At 42.6% G+C, this 24078-nt stretch overlaps 1 protein-coding gene across 2 annotated transcripts in view; it reads right to left on the bottom strand.

Annotated features, from left to right (window-relative positions):
• SLC2A12 (solute carrier family 2 member 12) overlaps positions 1-24078 on the bottom strand; it is a 79392-nt gene that overhangs the window by 20967 nt on the left and 34347 nt on the right. The window contains exons 3-5 of one of the 2 annotated variants that reach the window (XM_066373179.1): positions 16497-16619; positions 10396-10528; positions 1346-3431 (exon numbers count right to left, since the gene is read on the bottom strand). In XM_066373179.1, coding sequence (XP_066229276.1) covers positions 3278-3431; positions 10396-10528; positions 16497-16619 — 410 coding nt within the window. In that variant the 3' untranslated portion in view covers positions 1346-3277. Of the gene's footprint in view, positions 1-1345; positions 3432-10395; positions 10529-16496; positions 16620-24078 lie in introns of those variants that run through there. The other variant, XM_066373181.1, reaches the window with a different exon arrangement.

The following is a 24078-nucleotide window of genomic DNA, read 5'->3' as shown; positions in this document are numbered from 1 at the left end:
GTGGAGCAGTGGCTCTCTGGCTCACCACGAGCCTGGAACGGTGATGCAGAGTCAGTCTGCCGCCTACGTTTAGGAGTGGAGTGTAACCAACAGTGATTTTGCTTGGAAATAAAACTGACTCCAAAATAAATGAGCTTCTCAGGGGAGGCAATATTCCAACACAATCTTCCACTAAAATCTAATTTCCAGAGTGGTTTGAAACCTTTCTGAAGAATTTCAACATCTTACCCTCCCCATTCTAGTACATTTTCTTACCATATTATAAAATCTTGAAAACTTAGCTTAACCACTGTCCTGAACAATACATATTGTTTGTATCTTCTTCTCAGTGCATCCCCTACCCTGTCTTTCACTCCCTCAGAAGCTGGGGGCCAAAGACTAACCTTGACCTTTTCTTTCTTGTAAAAAGCTGTGATTATCAGACTTCTGTTGTTCACTTTCTCTCTACCTCTCTGTTGTTTTTATTTTACATTTGTGTTTAATTGCTTCACTTAAAGTTCCAGTAGGATAGGTAAATCTCATAAAATAGAGAATAAACTTCAATGAAAGAGTTACAGCTTGTGGGGAGACTTAAAAATCTGAGATTTTCCACTTAGATCTAACTAACAGTAATTAATAAGTAGCCTCCTGTTTCACTGTGTTTCCAACAAAGAAATATGAAAAAGGGGGAAAACTTTACATGGCTAAGGTACATTCCAGATGTCATAACACTTTCAGTATTTGGGTGACTTGAGAACTGGGTAGATCAGTAAATAGCTCATCAAAATGCCTTCTCGAAAAAGAGGAAGAAAGACAATCTGACCAGCAAAGCACCGTGGATAACCCACCAGACCTAGCAAGGCGGGAAATGAGCGTGTCTGATGTCTTCTGCTGGCTTTTCACAAGTGCTGTAATTTTTTTTATGAATAAAAACTGTAAATATACACATACAAATTACAAGTATTTCCCCTTTTTTATTTTTGAAAATCAAAAAGCTCTGATTGGGGGTATATTGGGTAAAAATTAGCTTGAAGATAGAAATGTTTAGAGTCAGAATAGTAAAAGAAAAATATAACAAAGTATTTTAAGATACTGAAGTTGAAATCACTAGTAATAAACCTAATAGGTTTACAAAGAGTTTCCTGTTCATTAACAAAGAATGGCTAAACCAAGAAATACCTAAAGTATATATAACATTTGAACTTCAAAGAAAACATGTAATAATTTTGTTAAATATCTTACATTCTATGATGCTTGGCAAAGAAAATTTTATATTGATTATATATCTTGAATTAAAAAAAAAATTCTCAGGGCCCTGGCCGGTTGGCTCAGTGGTAGAGCATCGGCCTGGCATGTAGAAGTTCCGGGTTCGATTCCCAGGCCCACAGGAGAAGCGCCCATTTGCTTCTCCACCCCTCCCCCTCTCCTTCCTCTCTGTCTCTCTCTTCCCCTCCCGCAGCCGAGGCTCCATTGGAGCAAAGATGGCCCGGGCGCTGGGGATTGCTCCTTGGCCTCTGCCCCAGGCGCTAGAGTGGCTCTGGTCATGGCAGAGCGATGCCCCGGAGGGGCAGAGCATCGCCCCCTGGTGGGCGTGCCGGGTGGATCCCGGTCGGGCGCATGCGGGAGTCTGTCTGTCTCTCCTGGTTTCTAGCTTCAGAAAAAAAAAAAATACAAAAAAAAAATCTCAGAATTTCCACTGAAGATTCTTAATGAGTGTCTTAAATTGCTCATCTACAGAACACACTTTCCTTTCTCCTTCCAAAATAAAAGGGGAGGAAAAAACTGCATGCTCTAACTTACATGTGAAATGTACCATTACGGAATTAAGATCTCAAATCTCCTTTTCTCATAACTTCCCCTGCCTGTTTTAATCGAGATAGTACATTTCAGAACCAGGACTTTCATTCTCCTGAGTCTCTGATAATGTATTTTTGTGGCTTCTTACATCAATTCGTCTTCCACCTTGTTACATGGCAATGTAGTCGGTCATATACCCATATATGAAATTTGGGGCAATTTGTTATGCGCCAGTAGGAAAATTCCTGGCTATAAGAAAAGGATTTTTGTTTTTGAAGTGACATTGCTCATTAAGTTTTTTTTACTGTCTTCCATAGCTTATACTATTAGTAATTTAATGGATTACTACTGAAGTGGTTTGAGCTTCTGTATTGTAGGTTTTCTAGCATATCTAAATTCTCTTGGTAAAATGCCTGACCAAGTTTTAAGATTCAAGTGGAGAACTGCAAAAGAGAGCAACCCATTCTCATGTGGATGAAAACTCAAGTTTCTGGCACAGTTGGCAATCTCTGTTTTATAGAGAAGATCGCAGTGAGGGAATTGTCCTGATGTCTGAATGTCATTTATTATGTCTGCAGGCATCTAAAAGTTGGCATCCGTTACAGCCTGTATTACAGCTTGTTTGCTGTAACCCGAGGTAGTGATAATCCTGAGGACTGCAAAGAATTGCAGGAAACTGGACTGCTATTAAGTTACCATGAATGCCTTACAAAGAGAATTTTATAAGCTTGGCTTCAAAAGTCAAATACACTTGCTTAGAGATTTGGATAAATAATACTAACAGCTACTTCTAAATAAATATGGTCCCAGGAATCTCAATTTTCCTTTCTATTCATATTTTTTAAATAGATGGGAAAAGGTTTATTTTTCTCAGTGGTTGCAGAATTGTTTCTCATATTATTTTACAATGCTAACATTAAATTCATTTAAAAGTAAGATATTTTACATGACATTATTGTTCATAATTCATAAAACAATACATAATCTTTGTACCTGTTAAATTGTAATTAGAAATTATCACTAAAATTCTAGCCAGGACCCTATCCTAATCTAGAACATATGTGCAATTGTCCATTGAGCGCTGGTTCACTGTTACACAGGACCCAGTGCAAGCAGTGTCTTAGTGTAGACCACTTGTGTATTTGAATAATAAGCTGCAAGTGGCCTCTATACAAACGTACCTTAAGGCAAGAGGTGATCGCATCCTTAGGTCAGTCTTTCAAAGCTGCTCTGTGAAAAGGCGGAAAGTGTTGAACCAGCCAGTATTTTTTTTTTTTACCTGGGATCCTGCTCAGGGTGATGAAGAGATGCCATGGGGCCTTATACCTCATTTACCTATTGTGGGTAGACATCAAAGGTTGCCTTTGTAATTTCAGAGTGACCTTTTACAACTAGCTCTATGACACTCAAGACAGCGTGGGAGTGGCCAGCGTATACTGGTAGGAAGACACTGTGCCCAGTGTTCTTCCACTGCCTCAACATTTGTAAGGGTTCCAGGCCCTTAAGTGTCTGGACAGTGCTGCCTCGGTTGGCCCCTACCACACAGCTTTTTACACTCCAAGAGCTGCTCTTGAGGTTTTCGTTTTTGGAGTTGTTTTGGGGCTAATTCCTCTTGGTGGTGACTCATAAAACAAATGTTGTTTTTCACATAGTTCCTGAAAGAGAAAGAGGCACTAATGAAAATGTCATTCTTAGTTTACAGTAATTGAAAAAAATGTGCAGGCTATTATTTTTTGAATTCCCTCTGGGCTTGAATGTTTTAGCTATGCAAAAAAAAAGATTTTTTTTTTTACTGCAGGGCCTTGATGTGTCATGATATTCTGCATACCAAAGAATGCTGGTCAGCCTGACCAGGTGGTGACGCAGTGGATAGACCATTGGACTGGGACGCAGAGGACCCGGGTTTGAGACCCTGAGGTCGCCAGCTTGAGCGCGGGCTCATCGGGTTTGAGCAGGGCTCACCAGCTTGGACCCAAGGCCGCTGGCTCAAGCAAGGGGTCAATTGGTCTGCTGTAGCCCCCTGGTAAAGGCACATATGAGAAAGCAATCAATGAACAACTAAGGCACCACAATAAAGAATTGATGCTTCTCATCTCTCTCCCTTTACGTCTGTCCCTCTCTCTGTCTCTGTCTCTCTCGCATGCTAAAAAAGAAATATTTTAGTAGCTTTCCATTACACTAGAATAAATCCAAACTCACGCAGCTTACAAAACCCTACTTACCAGCCTACCAACTTTCTAACTGAATCTCAGAGATTGCGACCTGGATTTCATTCAGTTCCTGTAATCAGTCAAGTGTTCCTGTTTTATCCTTTGCACTAACTCTTCTCTGCTGAATTCTCCTTGCTCCTACCTTTGCAAGATTGGCTCTTCATTATATCACCCAGATTTTATCTTAAATGTTACCTCTTAGCATACTTTTTCAGCTCACTCAATCAAAAGTAGCCCCAGTCATTCTATCAGTTCATTTTTGCTCACTGATCAATTATAGCACCTAGAACAATGCCTGGCACATAATAGATGCTCAGTAAATATATTTGAGTAAATGAATTTAGATGAAAGAGGAAAGGAATGACCACATAAAATTATTTTAACAATTTTTTTTTAATTCAGTGAGAGGAGGGGAAGCAGAGAGACAGACTCCCTCATGCGCCCTGACTGGAATCCATCCAGCAAGCTCACTAGGGGATGATGCTATGCCCATCTGGGGTGTTGCTCCGTTGCTCAGCAACCATGCTTGTCTTAGCACCTGAGGTGGAGGCCATGGAGCTATCCTCAGTGCTAGGGGCCAACTAGCTCCAATCGAGCCTTGGCTGCAGGAGGGAAAGAGCAGAGAGAGAAAAGCAAGATGAGGAGGGGCAAAGAAGCAGATGGGCAGTTTTCCTGTGTGCCCTGAGCAGGAATTGAACCTGGGACAACCACACGCTGGGCAGATGCTCTCCCACTGAGCCAACCAGCCAGGGATATTTTAACTATTAAAAGTGAAAAATAGAAGCCCTGGCTGGATAGCCAGTACTACCTGGTGGGTATCCAGTGCTATCCAGTATGTTAGTGTCCTACCAACACACAACAATTGCAGGTTTGATCCCTGGTCAAGGCACATACAAGAATCAACCAATAGTGCTGAAGTAAGAGAAACAACAAATCTCTTACTCTCACCCCCCATCTTTCCTCCCTCCGTCCCTCCCTCTAAAATCAATAAATAAAATTTAAAAATCTTTAAAACAAAAATTGAAAACCAGGCCTCAACTAAAATATTTATGAAACAAGAACTTGTTGGCTTTCTCTCTGTTTCCACTTAAATTGGAGAAAAGTCACAGCTGAAATAGCATGTGTGGCAAATGTCCCATGTTGAGTTTGTAACTCACAAGGCAGAAATCGAAATAAAATCCTTTCAAATTACATTATTGCTGAAATCTTTCCTGACCTCTCAGCTGAGTACTGTTGATTTTATAAGAAACGTAACTTTGGAAGAGTATTTGTTTTCTCAGACTGGTAGCAATAGGAGTAAAAGATCCCAACTCCAAATACCAGAGATAAAAGTGGTAAGCAATGTGTAACATATCAAATTTGGAGTTAATTTTATTAAAATGGAATTAATATTATAGTTTCCTTTCTCACTCAGTAGCAAATCATTGGGACTCCGTTTTCCTGGTGACAAAAGTCGATTCATTGTTTCCCTGACTCTTAAATTCATAGACTCCCTTCATTCAGTGCTGTTCTTCTGCAGTCTCCAAGTTCACTTCAGCTTCCACCATGTCCTTGCAAATTCTCTGGGCTTTCTGCCACCCCACCTATACTTCACTAGTTCAGTAACTTCTCAGTACCATCATTTTTTTTTAATTTTTATTTCTGTCTCTGACATTTCCCTCCAGGGAAACTTGTTTAACATGCATATTTCATACATACTTTGATCAGTGTACACAATTCAAGCTGCTTACATTTTCCCTTTTGAAGCCTTTGCCAGCCGGCCGCTTCAAGCTAATACATGCCCCAGCCTCTCTTAGGCTGCCTAAATAGGAGTTCGCCAAAAGTTCTGAAAGCAACTTTGTTTCCTGACTGACATCAGTTTGGGCTATTCCATGCACGAGGATACACCCCAGCAGATCCTGCTCCTGCTGCTGTACATGAGCTTAAAATGCAGAATAATGTTGCCACTTCATCTTTCCTAATTCTCTGCTTTGTTCTTCAGTACCAAGCTCCCAGTACTTGTGTACTCTGTCTAGAGTAAGGAGTCCTTTGGCTTGTAGATCTCTCCTACTTTGCATTTACAATTTTCTTGGAGAGGGTCTTGATTTGTTTGAGCCATTGCACACCTCAAAAGTATCAGAAATGTTCTTTCAAAAACATTTCCTAATAAAGAGTGTAATTTAGATTTCTTCCCCACTGCAGATTCTGACTGCATAGTTCCGTTCCGGTTTTAGATTGTGTGTTCCTCCTATTCTGGAGGTCCACTAGGTGGAAAGATGGGCTTTTCTTAAGTTTTGCCTTCAGATTTTCCTTTGGTTTGTGGTTTGATACATTCTGACAGCCCCATCAAAAAGAGATCTAGCCTGACCTGTGGTGGTGCAGTGGATAAAGCGTCGACCTGGAAATGCTGAGGTCTCCGGTTCGAAACCCTGGGCTTGCCTGGTCAAGGCACATATGGGAGTTGATGCTTCCAGCTCCTCCCCCCCTGTCTCTCTCTCTCTCTCTCTCTCTCTCTCCCTCTCTCTCTCCTCTCTAAAATGAATAAATAAATAAAAATAAAAATAAATGAAAAATAAAAACATTAAAAAAAAAAAAAGATCTAATAGTTTCTTAAGTTTAACTCATCCAGAACATTCTGTCTTCAAGTCAAACTTTATTAGAAAGAGTGCAACACAGAGTGATAATAGGGTAGCTTCCTTTGATTAATTCATTACTACTTTCTCCCTGCCTCATTTTTTTTTTCTTTCTAGTATTGCTCACAAGGATTTTAACAAACCTTTATTTTTAAAGGAAGTTTGCTCCCCCGGCTAGCAGGTGGGTTTCCATAAAGTCAATGATACTTAAACCCCAGGGCTCTTCATCTGCATAGCCTCTTCCAAAACCCACCTAGCCATGTCTAAATTTGCATTCATAATTTATAATATTTTTTTCTTAAACTGGGCCCTCGAAAGATTATTAGGTTTCACAAAATGTGGATCCGCCGCTGCTTGTGTACCTATGTGCGGAGGCCAAATATGTTTCTCCAGCGTAGATCTTCGTCCTCAACTCCAGCTCCCAGTGGACATGTGCCTTCTTCCCCTCCACTCGCGTGTCCCCTGGGCGCCTCACAATCTGTACAAACTGGACTCAGGGTTCTCCCCAACCAGCCACCAGACTTCGCCTCCCAAACCTGCTTTTTCTCCTGCTCTGGGTCTCACTCCAGTGACTGTCCTGCTGTACACCGGACCAGGTTAACTCTCCAAGCTAGAGAGAGGTCCCAGGCCCCTCTGTTCCCTCAACTTCCTTTTCCAATCTAGCTCCAAGCTGTGTGGGTTCTATTCCTCCCACTCCCCTAGTCACCTCCGTAGTGTCCTGATTCCTCCAACGCATTCCTCAGAGGTCTCTTTCATTTGGCATCTCCCCTTTCCCCTGCCCAGACCTTGCCAGAGTGCTTCATCAGAAATCAGGTTATTTCCCCACCCTGCTCTGTTGTTTTAATCATGTCCCACTACTTCCAGGATAAAATCCAGATTCTCAACCGAGATGAGTAAGATCCTCCCTGACTGCTCTCTGCCAGGTGCTCTGGGCTCATCCCTCCATCCCCAGATCACAACCTGTCCTCTGCATCCCGCACCACCTGCCTCCCACACAGTCCTCCCTGCCGGATAACTCTCAAGACTCTACTCTGGGCCCTGGCCGGTTGGCTCAGTGGTAGAGTGTTGGCCTGGCGTGCAGGAGTCCCGGGTTCGATTCCCAGCCAGGGCACACAGGAGAAGTGCCCATCTGCTTCTCCGCCCCTCCCCCTCTCCTTCCTCTCTGTCTCTCTCTTCCCCTGCCACAGCCAGGGCTCCATTGGAGCAAAGTTGGCCCGGGCTCTGAGGATGGCTCTGTGGCCTCTGCCTCAGGTGCTAGAATGGCTCTGATTGCAGCAGAGTGAAGCCCCGGATGGGCAGAGCATTGCCCCCTGGTGGGTATGCTGGGTGGATCCCGGTCGGGCGCGTGCGGGAGTCTGTCTGACTGCGTCCCCGTTTCCAACTTCAGAAAAATACAAAATAATAATAATAATAATAATAATAAATAAATAAATAAAAATACAGACTCTACTCTGGCATTCTCTTTCCAGGAGCTTTTCTAGATGAAATCCTCTAGTATACTTCCCTTCGTGCTTTCCAACATAGTGTATTACAATGGTCTGTTTTCTTGTCTGACTCTTAAGTAAAGGAGCAGTGGATTCTTTGGCTCTTATATCTTCAGTTCTTCCCCCCTATGCCTGGGCCATAGAAGACCGTCAACAAAGAGCTGCACGAATAGTGTCTGAAGTGGGGGGATGGGCAGTACGGCTTCCTTTGGGGACCACAGACTTTGTCCTCTGCGTCGCTCAGACGACAGATTAGGTCACAGCCTGGGACTCACAGAGAAGCAGCAGCCTTCCTGACAGTTGTATTTCTCTTTGTAAATAGATATTTCATTTTAATTTTATCAAAAACTATCTTTATCAAAAACTAGCCCTACATTTTAACATTTAACATATGACTTGAATTAAGAGGAAGTTTTTCTGCTCACTAAAGTGATATGTTTCTAAAATATGAACCACTGAAAAGTAAAGTACAAAGTAAAAAAATTTTCCACAATCTTGCTTACTGTGCACACTGATAAACCAGGATTAACCGTTTGGTCTATATAAACATATATACCAACCATCATTACAGGCTTATTCTTCCTTCAGGTAAAAGCTTCAGAATCACTATGGCCACAATTTCTGTAGCAATCATACATTTCTCTCTAGTGTATTGGAAGTATTTTAGAAGAAAGTCACCCTATAAATATGTAGTTTCCTTCCCATTATATTAAAACCCAAGAACAAAATGTCTTTACACTTCTAAGTATAAATATAAGGACTGGATCCAAGGAAGAGTAACAGGTTTCCCCTCGTTCCCGGGCCCCATGCAGACCCCTTTCTCAGGCCTCAGAATCACTTGTAAGTTAAATTGTTAACACGGTGTCTCCATGTGACATTTATTTAACCAGTTTTCTAAATGCCTATTTACCTAAGAAACTCTTCATCTTTCTTAAACTTACTTTGTGCCATATTTGGAATTATTGTAAACATTTAAGCCTGAATTTTCCTGATAATATCAGCTGTAACAAGTATTTAGGGCTTCAAGAGACCAACAAGTATGATACAGATGGAAGAACTGAAGCCCGCGAGCTAGCGCAGAGTGAGCCTGACATTCCAGGGTCTACCCTGCCCCCCCCCCCCGAAAAACAGAAAACCTTCCGAGTGGGAGGAAGCTAGGGAGATGAGAGGAGTTCTTGGATAATTGCTGAAAAGAACTTGGAAAGATTCACTTGTTAGAAGGCACCGGTTATTCTAATTCCTATCACTCGAACGACTGTATTTCCCATGTATAAGACGCACCTTAATTTTGGGGCCCGAAATTAGGAAAACAGAGAACAAGAGCAAAAAAGCGGGAAATGCAAGTAAGAAAATATACAACAGCCCGACTGGGTGGTGGCACAGTGGATATAGAGCATGGGACTGGAACGCGGAGGACCCAGGTTAGAAACCCCCAGGTCGCCGGCTTGAGTGCAGGCTCATCCAGCTTGAGTGCAGGGTCACTGGCTTGAGCACGGGATCGTAGACATGACCTCATGGTCGCTGGCTTGAGCCCAAGGTCACTGGCTTAAAGCCCATGGTCACTGGCTTGAGCTCATGGTTACTGGCTTGAGGCCAAGGTCACTGGCTTGAAGCCCAAGGTTGCTGGATTGAACAAGGGGTCACTTGCTCTGCTGTAAACCACCCGCCTCTGGGGTTAAGGCATATCTGAGAAAGCAATCAATGAGTAACTAAGTAGACTAAGGAGCCATAATGAAGAATTCATGTTTCTCATCTCTCTCCCTGCCTGCCTGTCTGTCCCTATCTGTCTCTCTGTCACAAAAAATAAATAATTTTTAAAAATTCTACAAGTGCAAAAACAAGCAGGAAATGGGGAAATGCAAGTAAAAAAAAATCTACAACCACTGTATAAGACACACTCAGTTTTTAAAGACTGAATTTTTCGGGAAAAAAAATGGTGCGTCATATACATGGGGGAATATGGTAAGTACCTGGAAGAGAAACTGAAATATGCTTTGGAATGTGGTTCCACACCAAAGGGAACATCCCAAAGTAATTTCAGATATTATTATGATTTAGTTGTATATAAAAGCTGCATTTTTGCCTAGGCTGGATAGCTCGGTTGGTTAGACTCTAACTTAGAGCATTGTCCCAAATCACAGGGGTTGCTGGTTTGATCCTCGATCAGGGCACATACAGTGACAGATCAATGTTCCTGTCACCCTCTCTCTCTTCCTCTCTCTTTAAAATCAATAAAATGAACATTCTGTTTTTTAAAAAGCTGCAATTCTGACCAAAGAGTGACATTCAAAGAACAGTGCACATCATACTTACGCTTTCGCCAGCTCCATTGATATTTGTTCCAAAGAGCATCCCTTTGTCTCAGGTATAAACACAACAACAAACACCAGGGCTGCGAGACTCATGGTTGCATATATAAAACACACCGATGGCAGGCCAATGAGATCTACGAAGGACAAAAGAAATTGCTTAGAAATGTGTTTTGTGTTGCTTTGAGCCCACTTGTGGACAGCTGCTTCCTAGAGAATATATAAAAACGTGCATTTTCAAAAACGCAGATAGTACCCGGGGAAACAGCAATCACAAATGAAAAAAATAGCCAGCCTCTGAAAGCTTCATGTTCACAAACTACCCCAGCTTTCTCTGGTGGAATGAATAGCAGTCTTGTAAGCATCACAATTTAAACCTAGTGCTACCTTTTTTTGTGAGCATGCTTTTCTTTCTGTTCATTGCAAAACGAGAACCTGAAGCAACACAGAAACATAAGGCAGAAGGGGACAGAGCTCCTCTCCTCACGCTCCACAGCTCCTCTCTGCCAATCACTGCTGTAGCCATTCGGTTTCTATTAATGGACATTTTTTAAGACATTGATACAGATGGATTTTCTTGAAACAAATTCACCCTTCTTGACTCTGATTTGAACAAATCATTTCATGTTGAGGCTATTGTATCATTTAGTAGCTAACATGTTTGCAATGCTTCCTGGATTCAAAGGGGAAAAAATGCAATAATGGTTCTAGAGGAAGGCATTCACTTGCTCAGACACGGCAGCAAGAAGCAGGATGGATTTCACCTGCTGGCCTAGTATTCCCTCTGGCCACCTCTAGCCAAAGGTACGGTCCCTTTGTAGTTACTGAGGTCAAGGTACGTTGACTTGAATCTGCATTTGCATTGGGCCACCCTGGCTCAGCAATGGAAAGTCCAGTGTGACAGAGTAGTGACAAGGAAGTTGGCTCTCTCTATGAACACAGGTTCAGACCAACCAGAGGCTGGAACCAAGCATTATAGCCCGTCACAGCTGCAACCAGAAGTTACGATCAGTCAGTCAGGAAAACTGACCGAATAGCAGTGTATGTACAAGGCAGTTTTGTACGTGCATTGTGGAAGGAGAAAGCGCATTACCCACTAGTCAGCCAGTTGTGAAGCCGGAAGGCAGACGGCACTGCTGTACTCGCATTTTGTTTAAACTAATGCTTCCGTGTTCTTATTGCTGCTGGCCCAGGGTTTTGCCCAGATAAGTGCTTAATAAAACACTTGTAGAATTGGTTCTTCTTCCTTTCTGGGGCATAAAACCAGGATATAGAAAATAAAAATATCTTGCCTAACCAGGCATCGATGCAGTGGATAGACTATCAGACTGGGATGCTGAGGACCCAGATTTGAAACCCTGAGGTTGCTGACTTGAGCCCGGGCTCATCCAGCTTCAGTGAGGCTTCACCAGCTTTAGTGTGGGTTCACCAGCTTGAGCGTGGGACCATAGACATGACCCCATGGCTGCTGGCTTGAGCCCAAAGGTTGCTGGCTTGAGCCCAAAGGTTGCTGGCTTGAAGCCCAAAGTCACTGGCTTGAGCCCACGATTGCTGGCTTGAGCAAGGGATCACTCGCTCTGCTGTATTCCCCAGTCAAGGCACATATGAGAAAGCAATCAATGAACAACTAAGGTGCTGCAACAAAGAATTGATGCTTCTCATCTCTTGCCCTTTCAGCCTGTCTGTCCCTGTCTGTGTGTGTGTCTCTCTCCCTAAAAAAAGAAAAGGTAAAAAACCCCAAAAGGTTATCTTACCACGCTTGTCCCCTGTTCTGGTTGAGCATTGTCAATAACAGAGGCTCACGACTTTACGGAGTTTCTCTTCACAGTAAGCCGGCCCTACCTTTTAAAAAGGTATTGGTTACTGATTCCTAAGTGCAAGTTCCAGGAACTTCGGTTCAGGAACTCTGGTTCAGAGGTCCTGCTTTGTTCTCTACATCAGCTTTCCCCATCCCTTCTTCAAGACCGGGCTTCAATATTTCTATGCACCCCCATCCCTTCCCTGAGCATCCTCTGGTCCAAGCCAAACATCCTGAACTCTTGCAACTATTCTTCACAAAACACAGTGACAGAGAGGACAAGTGTCTCAAGGTGTGGGTCATTCTTATTAAATGCTCTTCCTGCTAAATGTTAAAATGTATCCCAGTATTATATGTATATTATATATAAGGAGGATAAGCTTGACAGGTACCCAATCTAGTAAGTGTAGCAAGATGTAACTAAATAAAGAGTGTATATAAGCAGTAGCTGAGCATCCCTTTGGGGAGGCAGAGCTTTGGATATTAATCCCATCTCCTTTATCTGCTACAAGTAAATAAAACTACCGTGCAACAAACAAGTCTCACATGTCTCAATCTTGAATAAAACACCCAACTGAACCCTGTGAGTTCAGCAACAAGTGTCACGCCCATGTCATCCAGATAGCACTTGCTTGGTGGACACACTGCAACCCTCTTACAAAATTTAAACAACCCTCTTAAAGTATTTCTCTCAAAGCCATTGGTGTCCAACCATTTCCTTTATTTGGAGAATTGATTTTTGAAAGTAAGTAAAGAATGTCAAACTTAGCCCAGTTAAATGTCATCTATTATCCCAGGGTTTTTAAAAAGTACATATGCTTTCTCAACATTTGTTCAGAAAAACCCAAGAAGAACTCTGGGATCTTCTTAGCTCATCTTACATGTTTGTTGTCCTTGGAGGTTTGTGCCATCTGTTTTTGTCCTTTCTTATTGCTGTTCTTATTTTTATATTTCTCCTTCACATCAAACATCAGACAAGGGTGTGTGTGTGTGTGTGTGTGTGTGTGTGTGTGTGTGTGTGTGTGTGAAGGTGAAGGGCACAGGTCTCTCTGGCTGTGATTTGAGTAGGAGAGGTATGTTTGGAATTAATGACCAGTTTCTTTGTTTCCTTACAGCTTGGGCTATTTCTAAAAAAGTAAGGATGTAAATATTTAAAATTCTTAAATAAAAACTCAAAACCATGCTTATTTAACAACTCCAAAGTTCCAAAAATATTTTATCGCTTCACATTCATTTTGAAATATCCCCTAATTTTTGTTAGTAGTATAGATGTACTTTTTGAAAAAGTGGATCCTGGCCAGGCTGCTCAGTGAATAAAGCATCAACCCAGCAAGCCAGAGGTCATGAGTTTGATCCCCAGTCAAGGCACATAAGAGAAGCAATCAATGAGTACACAGCTAAGTGGAACAACTAAGTGAAACAATGAGTTGACACTTCTTTCTCTCTTTCTCTCTCTCTCCTCCCCCATCCTTCTCTCCTCTTTCTGCCTTCTTCTCTTTCTCTTTCTCTCAACTCAATGGAAATTTTTTTTTAAATCATAAAAATAGAAAAAGTGGTTGACAAGATTCAAAAGTACTATGTATATCAAGATATACATTTTTGAATATACATCCTCTTAAAAATTTATATCATATATACATATTATTCACATTCTCCCAATGGTCTTATAATTATTTTTTATACTTTGTTTAAATCACGATCCAAATACTTAACTTAAAATTGGTTGATATGTCTCTTAAATTTTGTAGGTTTTATCTCCATTTCTCTTCCCTTCCCTTCTCCTCAATTTATATTTTTAATGAAGAAACTGGGTTTTTAATGAAGAAACTGGGTTTCTTCATTTGTTTCATAGTTTTCCCCAGGCAAGATTTTGCTAATTATCACATCACGTGACCTTCTGTCCTTTGTATTTCCTGTAAACTACTATTTAGATAGAGAGCACCAATTTTCGACCTTTTTCATCTTGTGGCATCCATAAACTAATTACTGAAATTCTGCGGCACAACAAAAATATATTTTTTGCCGATCTAACAACAATATCAAAACCACTTGGTTAAGAGTATCATCCTGAAATGACAAGGTTATAGGTTTGATCCCTGGTCGGGACACACACCGGAAGCAACCAAAGAAAGCAAGAAGGAGATGAACAGGAAATGGATGCTTCCCTTCCTCCTCCTCTGTTTCTCTCCCTTCTTCTCTCTGACTTCTTTTAAAAAAAAATCAATAAAAATTAAGCCTTGGTCAGATTGCTCAGCTGATTGGAGTGTCATTCTGGGGCGTGGAGGTTGCCGGATGGATTCCCCCAATCAGGACACATACTGGAGCAGCTCCGTGTTCCTCTCTCTCCCCTGCCTCGCTCAAACAAAAAGGATATAATTTTAATTCATTCACGACAGATGGCTGTTGATGTTTTGACTGTTGTTATTTTTTTACTTGACAATCTAAGGGAACAGAGGTCAGCACCCATGACTTATTGCATGCTTTAAATTTCAACCCACACCAGTTGAAAATCACAGCCTGATCTAGAGGCTTGAGGAGATTTAGATTTCCTTGTTTCTCTGCTTGCAGCGTGGGGTGTGTGTGTGTGTGTGTGTGTGTGTGTGCGTGCGTGTGTGTGTGTGTGTAAAGGGAAAAAAAAGAAAACTGAACTCCTTGGTCAGTTCTGGAGGATGATTGGGAACCACCTCATGATTTCAAAAATTAAAAAATCAAGAGGAAATTTTTTTTAATGATTTTTTTAAATTTTATTTATTCATTTTTAGAGAGGACAGAGAGAGGGAGAGAGAGAGAGACAGAGAAGGAGAGAGAGGATAGAGAGAGGAGGGGGGAGGAGCAGGAAGCATCAACTCCCATATGTGCCTTGACCAGGCAAGCCCAGGGTTTTGAACCGGCGACCTCAGCAATTTCAGGTCGATGCTTTATCCACTGCGCCACCACAGGTCAGGCAAGAGGAAATTTTTTTTTTTTTTTTTTTTTTTTTGTATTTTTCTGAAGCTGGAAACGGGTTGAGACAGTCAGACTCCCGCATGCGCCCGACCAGGATCCACCCGGCACGCCCACCAGGGGCGATGCTCTGCCCACCAGGGGGCGATGCTCTGCCCACCAGGGGGCGATGCTCTGCCCCTCCGGGGCGTCGCTCTGCCGCGACCAGAGCCACTCTAGCGCCTGGGGCAGAGGCCAAGGAGCCATCCCCAGCGCCCGGGCCATCTTTGCTCCAATGGAGCCTCGGCTGCGGGAGGGGAAGAGAGAGACAGAGAGGAAGGAGGGGGGGGGGGTGGAGAAGCAAATGGGCGCTTCTCCTATGTGCCCTGGCCGGGAACCCGGGTCCCCCGCACGCCAGGCCAACGCTCTACCGCTGAGCCAACCAGCCAGGGCCGGCAAGAGGAAATTTTATGTATGTATCTTCCCTTTCTTGTATGACCCATAGTTCAGGGTAGGCAAATAACTATTAGTTATTAGAAATTTCTTCTATAACTATTAGAGAAGTATTGCAGGTAAAAATTTAGACAGAATGATAGAATGGACAACGATCTTCCAAGAAAGCTGAGGTGACAAAGTGGGAGACAGGCAAGCCGGACGCGCTCTGCTGGCCAGACCCATGCTGTCACCAAGGAAGGGGTGTGCAAACAAAGGAGCAAGACACTCGAAATCTCGCCCAGCCTCTCGGTCGGTCGAACTAGCTGTTGCAGGAAACACAGAGGGCAGAAGGCCATGTGCTGTGATGACTCTCAGCAAAATCCCACCCGGGGAAACTATGGAACAACTGACCCGGTTTCTTCATTAACAATATAAAGTGAGGGGGAGGGGAGAAGAAAGGAAGATGAAACCGACAAGTTTACAAAAGACCTATCAGTCCATTGTAAGCTGTATATTTGAATTGTAATTCAAACAAACAAAATATTTTAAAAAATCATTATAAGACATTTTGAGAATGTAACGTGAATATAGACTGGCCATTGATACCAAGGGACTTGAATGAACATTTTTAGGTTGATAATGATATTGTGGTTCTAGTTTTTGAATGTCTTATCTTTTAGAGGTCCATGCTGAAGGTTGAAAACAAATGACATTCTGTCTGATGTTGTGTCTTAAAATAACACAGGGGAAAGAACGGGTGGGATTATAAAATAACTAAGGTTGACCACTCGTAAATTGGGCGGCAGGTGCCTCAGGTTCCTCGCTGCCGCTCTCTTTACTTTAGCATGCGTTTGAAAATGTCCACAGTAGATGGTTTTTAGGTGCATGTACTTCCCTAACATCGGTCCTAAGATCACAGAGACATGAGAGGGAGAAGGACACATCCTTACCAGTCACGGTCAAAAACGTCAGAGAGATGAGGAGGTTGATGCCCCAGTTCATGCTGGAAGTTAAAGCCATGGCACGTCCTCTGATTCCACCGGGAAAAATCTCGCTGAGCACCAGCCAGGGCACTAGGGGAAACGGCAGAGGGGGCAGCACAGCAGAATGATCAGAAACCTATTAAAACTGAGGGAAGCGTCTGCTCCCTAGTCCCGCGAGATTTGTGGTTGGGGCGCAGGGCCACGTGCTTTCTCTTTACCCCAGCCAGGTGAGAAAAGGTTCAGGAGACACTCTGAGAGAGCCCTACTACGGTTGGTATGTGACATGGGCCTGACAAGTGCAAACGAAAGGGACAGTGGTGGGGCCATCTGCCAAGCACAGATCTTCAATGTCAGCCTCTAACTCTACCTGCTATACCTCTGGGCTCTTTCCTGTGATTTTCTTTGTCCCTGACCTCAGAGAGATCCAACCTCATAGCTACAGAGTGGGTGGGAAATAAAACTAGGAGGGTGGGAGGAAGGAAATGGTTACTCTCACGTCCACCACTTGGGCTTCCTGGCCTGGGCAAGTAGGTAGAGAAAAGCTCTGAATTAAATAGGGCTCCAAGGGGACTCTTCTTGGCATGAACACTGATCAGAGGACCTTTTATTATCTGTGAGTGACAGGGAACCATACAGGAACTGCCCAATTAAAACAGAAAGGAAGTAGAAGAGAAAATTAACGTTCTCCTGCTCACAGCCAATCCAACTGAGTTTGCTCAACAACTCGGCTGCGAGCTCCTACAAGGGCAGGCACTTTACAAACCTTATCTCACTGGATCTTCACCAACTCCTACAAGACAAGAGGTATCACTATCCCTCTTTTCTAGAAGAGGAAACTGCGACTTAAAGGAGTTCATAACCAACCAAGGTCATGGGGCTCAGAAGTGGCAGGGGTGGCATTAAACCCTGGCACTCAGTCTCTGAAGCTCATGCTTTTAATTACAGTAGTGACTCAATAAATACTTGTTAATTAGTAATTAACTGTGGAGTACAAACACATCTGACTCTCAGGAAAGAAGAATTTAGGAGTTGCCCCAGCCCTGGCGCACTGCTAAGTCACCTCGTGCTGGAAAACCAGCTTTCTGTACCCACCCGCTGCATTGTCCTAGCCCGGACAGGTGGAGGGTGGGGGAGGCGGAGCAAGGAGGCAGGGAGGGGCCCCACTGGCCAGCCACCACTCGGGCCGCCTACACCAGCAACAAGCAGTCAACTGTGCCTCTGCCTTAACAATGTCCTTCATGACACTATCACTCTCTATAGAGAAAATATCTGCTTGTGATAAATTTGCAGTTTCAAAGTAAGAAAAATAAAAGAAGGCAGGACAAATATTTTTTTCTTGATTATCTTCTCCAAGTAAATCTATATGGGGTTACCTTTAGGGCATGGAATAAAATGGTAAGAAAAGGAACATGATTATTATTGTTCTAATTGATAGGGAATTCAGATACAAAAGTCCACATCCCTGCCCTCCACTTCCTGCCCCCAAAGACCTTCACGAGGTTGTTGCAGAGTCTTTCCTTAGAGAGCAATGCAATGTCCAGGCAGCCTTGCCCGGGGCTTTGTAAGACTGGGGGTCTGGCGCAGAGTAGACTGACAGCTGCGTGATTCTGGTGAAGCCTTTGTAATGACCTGTTCTTGGGCAGGTGCATGATAAAATTATGTAAATTCAAGTTTTTGAAGCTAAACAAGTGATACCACAGACCAATCCCCCTGTGTCTTTTGTCGCCATGGGATGCAACATGACAGGGTAGAGTAGAGGGTCCTTTCTGCCTTTTGTTCTAGCAGCCGGGAGGAGGAGGTGAGGGAAGGGGCACTCTCATTTCCTTTTAGTAGAGCAATTAACACACGTTCTCTTGATCTACTTCTATCCCATCCTCATCACCTCCGAAACCCCCTCTTTCCCCTCCCGACCTTTCATCACGGTGGCCTCTTGGAATTATTTGATGGGGTTTTGGGAAAATCATTGCTGCGATCATCAGAGCCATGTTAGCCACAGATAAAAATGAGGGGACCCTGCTGTTGCAGCAAGTGATGGGTCTCAGTAGCAAAGAGATGGGACAGAGGCACACAGTACTAGTTATAAGTGTTCAGATGGAAGTGTCAAGGGCTTGTCCAAGAACACCCAAGATCCATACTGACAGCCTTTCCCAGGTGTGTATTCAATGCAGCTCTGAGCCAAGTCCTGGGGCAGTTTGACTAGTCAGTGAGCAACGGACTGAATATTGAAAGAGAGACTTCTGTCAGTGTCTCATGGAAACTTGTCAGGCAAACCTCGCCCCTGACAATTCAAAAGATAATGTATCATTGCTGAAAGCTTCTACTTCTTTTTAGAAAGAATTTTAAATTCTACCTGCAATAGAAAGATTTCAAGAATTGATGCCCTGGTTTATCTAATGGATTGGATGTTGCAACAATTGGCAAGTGTTTCGACAAGGACAATTTACCTCTTAGTATAGAGCCTGTCAAGCCAAAATAAAGAGAATATTATTTTTACTATGATTTCAGAACCATAAAAAAAATCACACATTTTCAGATCTAGAGAGAGTGAAATAAAAACCTAAGTGGCACTCACAGCAAGCTAGAACTTACTGAAAGGGTAAGAGCCTTCCCTGGCAGGCTTAAGAGCAAGATAGTACCAGAATCTCACAGGCCCTTGTGTCCCCTGGGAATGGACTGTGAGTGCCCCAAACCGAGGACACAGAGAACCTTTGTTTCACTCAGTTCATAAGTAAGGAGCCCAAAGGTATATCGCCAGGGGATTTACTATGTTGATATTTATAATGACAAGTATAAAATTATTAAAATCACTGATTTTTTTCCCTATCGAGATGGCCTAATTTCTCCCACAATGAAATCAAGGTATTGCCACATGCCAAGTTAAGAAGTAGTGACTGTCTGGCTGTCCTCCTGTCCCCTTCCCTGAAGAGAGGCCCACAGGAGATGCTGTGTGCTGTTTGCTTGTGGGGGTCCGCAGAGTATTCCGAGATGGTGAACGCGACAGTGAGTGCAGCCACACTAGCTTAGCAGGTCCTGAAACAATTCTTCCTGACCCCTCTCATTCCGCCCTTCTCCCCTCTTCCCAGGACTCCCTCAGCGATCTAGGTCTCTGTAAATGTCAGCATCTGCACGTGCCTGTAAGGCCTTCTCTGTGCTGCAGGGACGGGCTGGGAGATAACTGTGCACAGAATTTCACGTGGTGTTGAAGCAGGCTGCCTGTCAGAACTTGCCTGGTCCTGTGGAAATCTGCAGTGTTTACGGCTGCACAGAGCGTCATAAAAGGCCCATGGAGGACCGATAGGTTGAAGTGTGTCCGTGTGCAGTGGAGGACATGGACTTGCATTAACAGGGGCAGTCAGTGGAAATGACTGAGCCCTGCCACGTGTAAACCGCCATGCTGATCCCCTCCCCCCTGCCGCTGCCACCAAGGTTTTCCCACGGAGGCTGTGCTGTTACTTCCTGGACTTTGGGATTTAAGCCCGTGGTTCTCCAGGCGCACTCTCTGGGCTTGGGCTCTTCCTGAACTCTGAACCTGAACTCCTTCCTGAACCTGGGGCATGGTAGCCCCGGTGTGAGAGTCCCACGGAGGTCCTGAACCTCTTCCCAGACAACTCCTCCCAGTGCTGGGGGAAGTTCTACGCTTAGGCTGCGAAATGTTCAACAACTTGATTTGCCCAGGAGCCTGTGCCTCACAGGAGGGAAGCCTACTCCCATGGCTCCCAGCGCCTTTGCAAGTAGCATGCGGCACACTTACTTCTCTCATTGCAGAGGGCCATTCAGATGTGAACTTGAAAGGGAACGTGCCCAGTTTCTTTAGAATCTGGGATCCTAAATTCCCTAAGTGGGAAAATTATATACTTTAAAAAAATATATGCCACCATAGCCAACATCTCCCACATCAACAATGATGTGGTAACTTTAATTTATTTTACGTATTCTCTCTTCTCTCCGTCTCTGAGTTTTGTTCACTCCTGGCTTTGTAAAAGAAATACTTTATTCAAGAATATGATCTTGGTTTTCTTAAATAACAAACCAAGATATTCCAGGGTAATGTCACTTACTTCTAGACTAACAATACATTTCTACTCTTTAAATAGATGAATTTATTGTTCTGAAGAACAATGAAAATGGATGGGGAGTTGAAGAAAGGTTCTGATAGTACATTCATCCAAGTCATCCACTTAACACCACCAGTTATTTGTAATATCAACTGATAACTTGAATAGGTCATCCTTCAGTTTTGTTGAAAGCAAATTGTTGAGAACATCTAGGTATATGAAAGGATTATCATGTAGTTATTAGAGTCATTTTTCCACCCTACACCTACACAAATATTTCCAATTGTCTTTTTAATTAGTGTATCTGAGGTTTTTACAATGTGTGACACCTATCCTACAATGTCTGATGGGTAATAGGTGTGTTTTCTTTTAAGTGGGAGAGCACATAACTTGGGAGAAGGAAGAAGAAATGTTAGGAAACAGATTTTTTGAAATTGAAATTGATTTCATTTGAAGTATCTTTAAATGACCACTCTGGAAAGTGCCCCCCCCTGGAGTATGCATATCCTAATTTGCAGACCACTTAACTAGAGTTCAAAATAAAAAATAAAAAAAAAGGAAAGAAGTACAGAGATTAGCCTTTTCTTTTTTCTTAAACTATAACCTGAATGTTATGTTTCAGATGTAACATTTTATGTTGTGTTTTTTTTTCATGATCGATGCTTTGGATTTCAATCAGAAAAAGGTATTACCGTTTTTAATATGGTACATGTTCTTAGAAAAATTCTTAACCTTGTGATCTAGAAAATAGTGAAGTAAAAAATGAATGTGTGTGTTTATCAGGTCGTATTAAAACCTTAGTCTGTTCCTTTACTATCTTTACTGTCCAATGTTCATAATTTTCAAGGGCATAGGAGTATGGTTGTGCTGGGCTGAAGAAAAGGTTTAACATCAACGTATTATGTGAACAGTTGCTAAGGGTAACAGAATTGATGGTGTCATTCCACAAAGAGTTGAGCTGTGCTCATGCTACAAAATGTGTTTTAAGACCCTGGTTCTGTCAGGTACTACTGCCTCATCATCTAACTCCACAGAGAAAGATGGGATTGAATGAGCTGAGGTAGCCACTTTCTCCCAGTGCACCAGGGCACACCGTTGTGCCGCAAAAACTTTTACAACATGCAATACCTGACTGTTTAGTGAGGGCATTGACCTGTTTTCTTTTAGATTGCCAATCACAAACTGAGAACAGCAAAAACACAATAGCTCTTTGGTGAGAATGAATCAAAATTGTATCTATTTTGTTGTCAGATCGGCAAAAGATATATTTTTTGTTATGCCACAGAATTTTAGCAATTAGTTTATGTGTGCCATGAGATGAAAAATGTTAAAAAATCACTGGCTAAGGGCACATATTTCTTTTTTTTTTTTTTTTTTTCATTTTTTTTTTCTGAAGCTGGAAACAGGGAGAGACAGTCAGACAGACTCCCGCATGCGCCCGACCGGGATCCACCCGGCACGCCCACCAGGGGCAATGCTCTGCCCACCAGGGGGCGATGCTCTGCCCATCCTGGGCGTCGCCATGTTGCGACCAGAGCCACTCTAGCGCCTGAGGCAGAGGCCACAGAGCCATCCCCAGCGCCCGGGCCATCTTTGCTCCAATGGAGCCTTGGCTGCGGGAGGGGAAGAGAGAGACAGAGAGGAAAGCGTGGCGGAGGGGTGGAGAAGCAAATGGGCGCTTCTCTTGTGTGCCCTGGCCGGGAATCGAACCCGGGTCCTCCGCACGCTAGGCCGACGCTCTACCGCTGAGCCAACCGGCCAGGGCATAGGGCACATATTTCTTTAAGTTTTTCCTCTTTTGCTTGAATGCAAATTTAATGTAAAACCATTCGATACCATTTTTTGTTTATTTTGCATTATTTTAATGATAAACACTAGAGGACCAAATAATTCACCATTTTAATCAAGCAAAATGACCTTTAACTTAATTAGCTAAACAAAGGGAGCAGAGCAATGTGAATATTGGTAAATTGAGAACTCAGAGTTAAAAGAAAAAAATTTGCTAGATCTTAAAAGTAGATGCTGACACTTAACACAAACCCAGCATGTGAACATGATTGTAAAACAGCTACATTTAATAACAAAATTTACCTGTTTAAGGAATGATAATTTGTGCAATATACCTTTTCTCTAATGATATGCCATTATCCTAAGAATGGCGGAAAAGGATGGTGAGCACTGCTAAAACCCTTGATTGTGGTGGTTCTGAACATTAGGGGCCTGAGGTCTAGGGAGAAATATGAAGAATATTAAAATCTCTTTCTGAAACACTTGATGTCCTTCTGGTCTGTATGCCTCTCTGCTCTAAACCAATATATATTGGAGTAAGGCTGCTAAGTAAACTTCTGAATTAGAACTTACTGTTCCACATCCCTGGAATTGTCAAAATCTTCAACTGTGCAAACATCACACGAAAAGTTTCTTTTTGAAGAACTAAACTTATATAGGTATAAAATCTAAATGTAAATGTTATAGCAAGAGACCCTGGGCTTGCCCGGTCAAGGTACATATGGGAGTTGAATCTTCCTGCTCCTTCCCCTTCTCTTTCTCTCAATCTGTCTCTCTCTATCCTCTCTAAAATGAATATATTAAAAAAAAATTTATACTGTTATAGCAGATGAGTCTTATGCTTCCGATTGATTCCCATCTTTCAAAAGGCTGGTTAGACTCCATAATAGGAAACCAAACAAAGCTAGGCTCTATAATCTATGAACCTTAAGAAATTCTAGCTTCTTGTTGAAAACAAAAAAGCAGCCTTTTTATGATATTTGAGGTGAGTGACAATTTTCCATGGGTCTCTTGCATTTCTGCATGTCTTACAAACAAAAGCATTGACTTCCACTGTTTCAGGCTTTCTTTCCAAGGATGTTTGTTATACAAACAGCAAAGGTGTGTTTACTACCCAATAAATTAAAGATGAAGTCTCCCTGCAGGGAAGGACTCAAGTTGGCTTACTGTCTATTTAAAAGATTTGGGTTCCCTAGGCTTGGGGCTCCTCTCTTCTAAAATAACACGTCATGTGTCATCTAGCCCTCTTTATGTGGCCCTGTCTGTATTGGAGCAAGGGGAACTGGTGCATATGCTGACATTCTGGCTATTGTTATTGCAAGGAGTAATAAATAGTTTTTTGCCTCTGACCAAACACTTTTTGCCAACATCCATAAAACTGTGACAGGCCAACTTGCTAACTTATAAGTGGGCCAAAATATTATCCATTTTGCAGTTCTTGAGGGTTTGTTTACTTGAGCTATGGTATAATTTTTCTACAAAGATCTTTATTGCCATTATTAACTTTGGATTGCCCTTTCATATATGAGGGATTTAATGTAATTCTGAAGCCTGAAATAATCCATTGAAATATATCTGTTAGCTCTAATGCTAATTAAGTAAGCAAAAGCAACCAGATTCCAGGTTCAGATTTTCACACATTACTCTTAGGAAAACCATGAAAGAATTACCTTAAATTATTCATGATAAAGAGTCAAGTTTAAAAA

This window comes from Saccopteryx leptura, chromosome 3 (genome assembly GCF_036850995.1).
Source record: "Saccopteryx leptura isolate mSacLep1 chromosome 3, mSacLep1_pri_phased_curated, whole genome shotgun sequence".
NCBI lineage: Eukaryota > Metazoa > Chordata > Mammalia > Chiroptera > Emballonuridae > Saccopteryx > Saccopteryx leptura.
The sequence above is the reverse complement of the archived record's forward strand: the minus strand, read 5'-3'. Positions and strand labels throughout refer to the sequence as shown.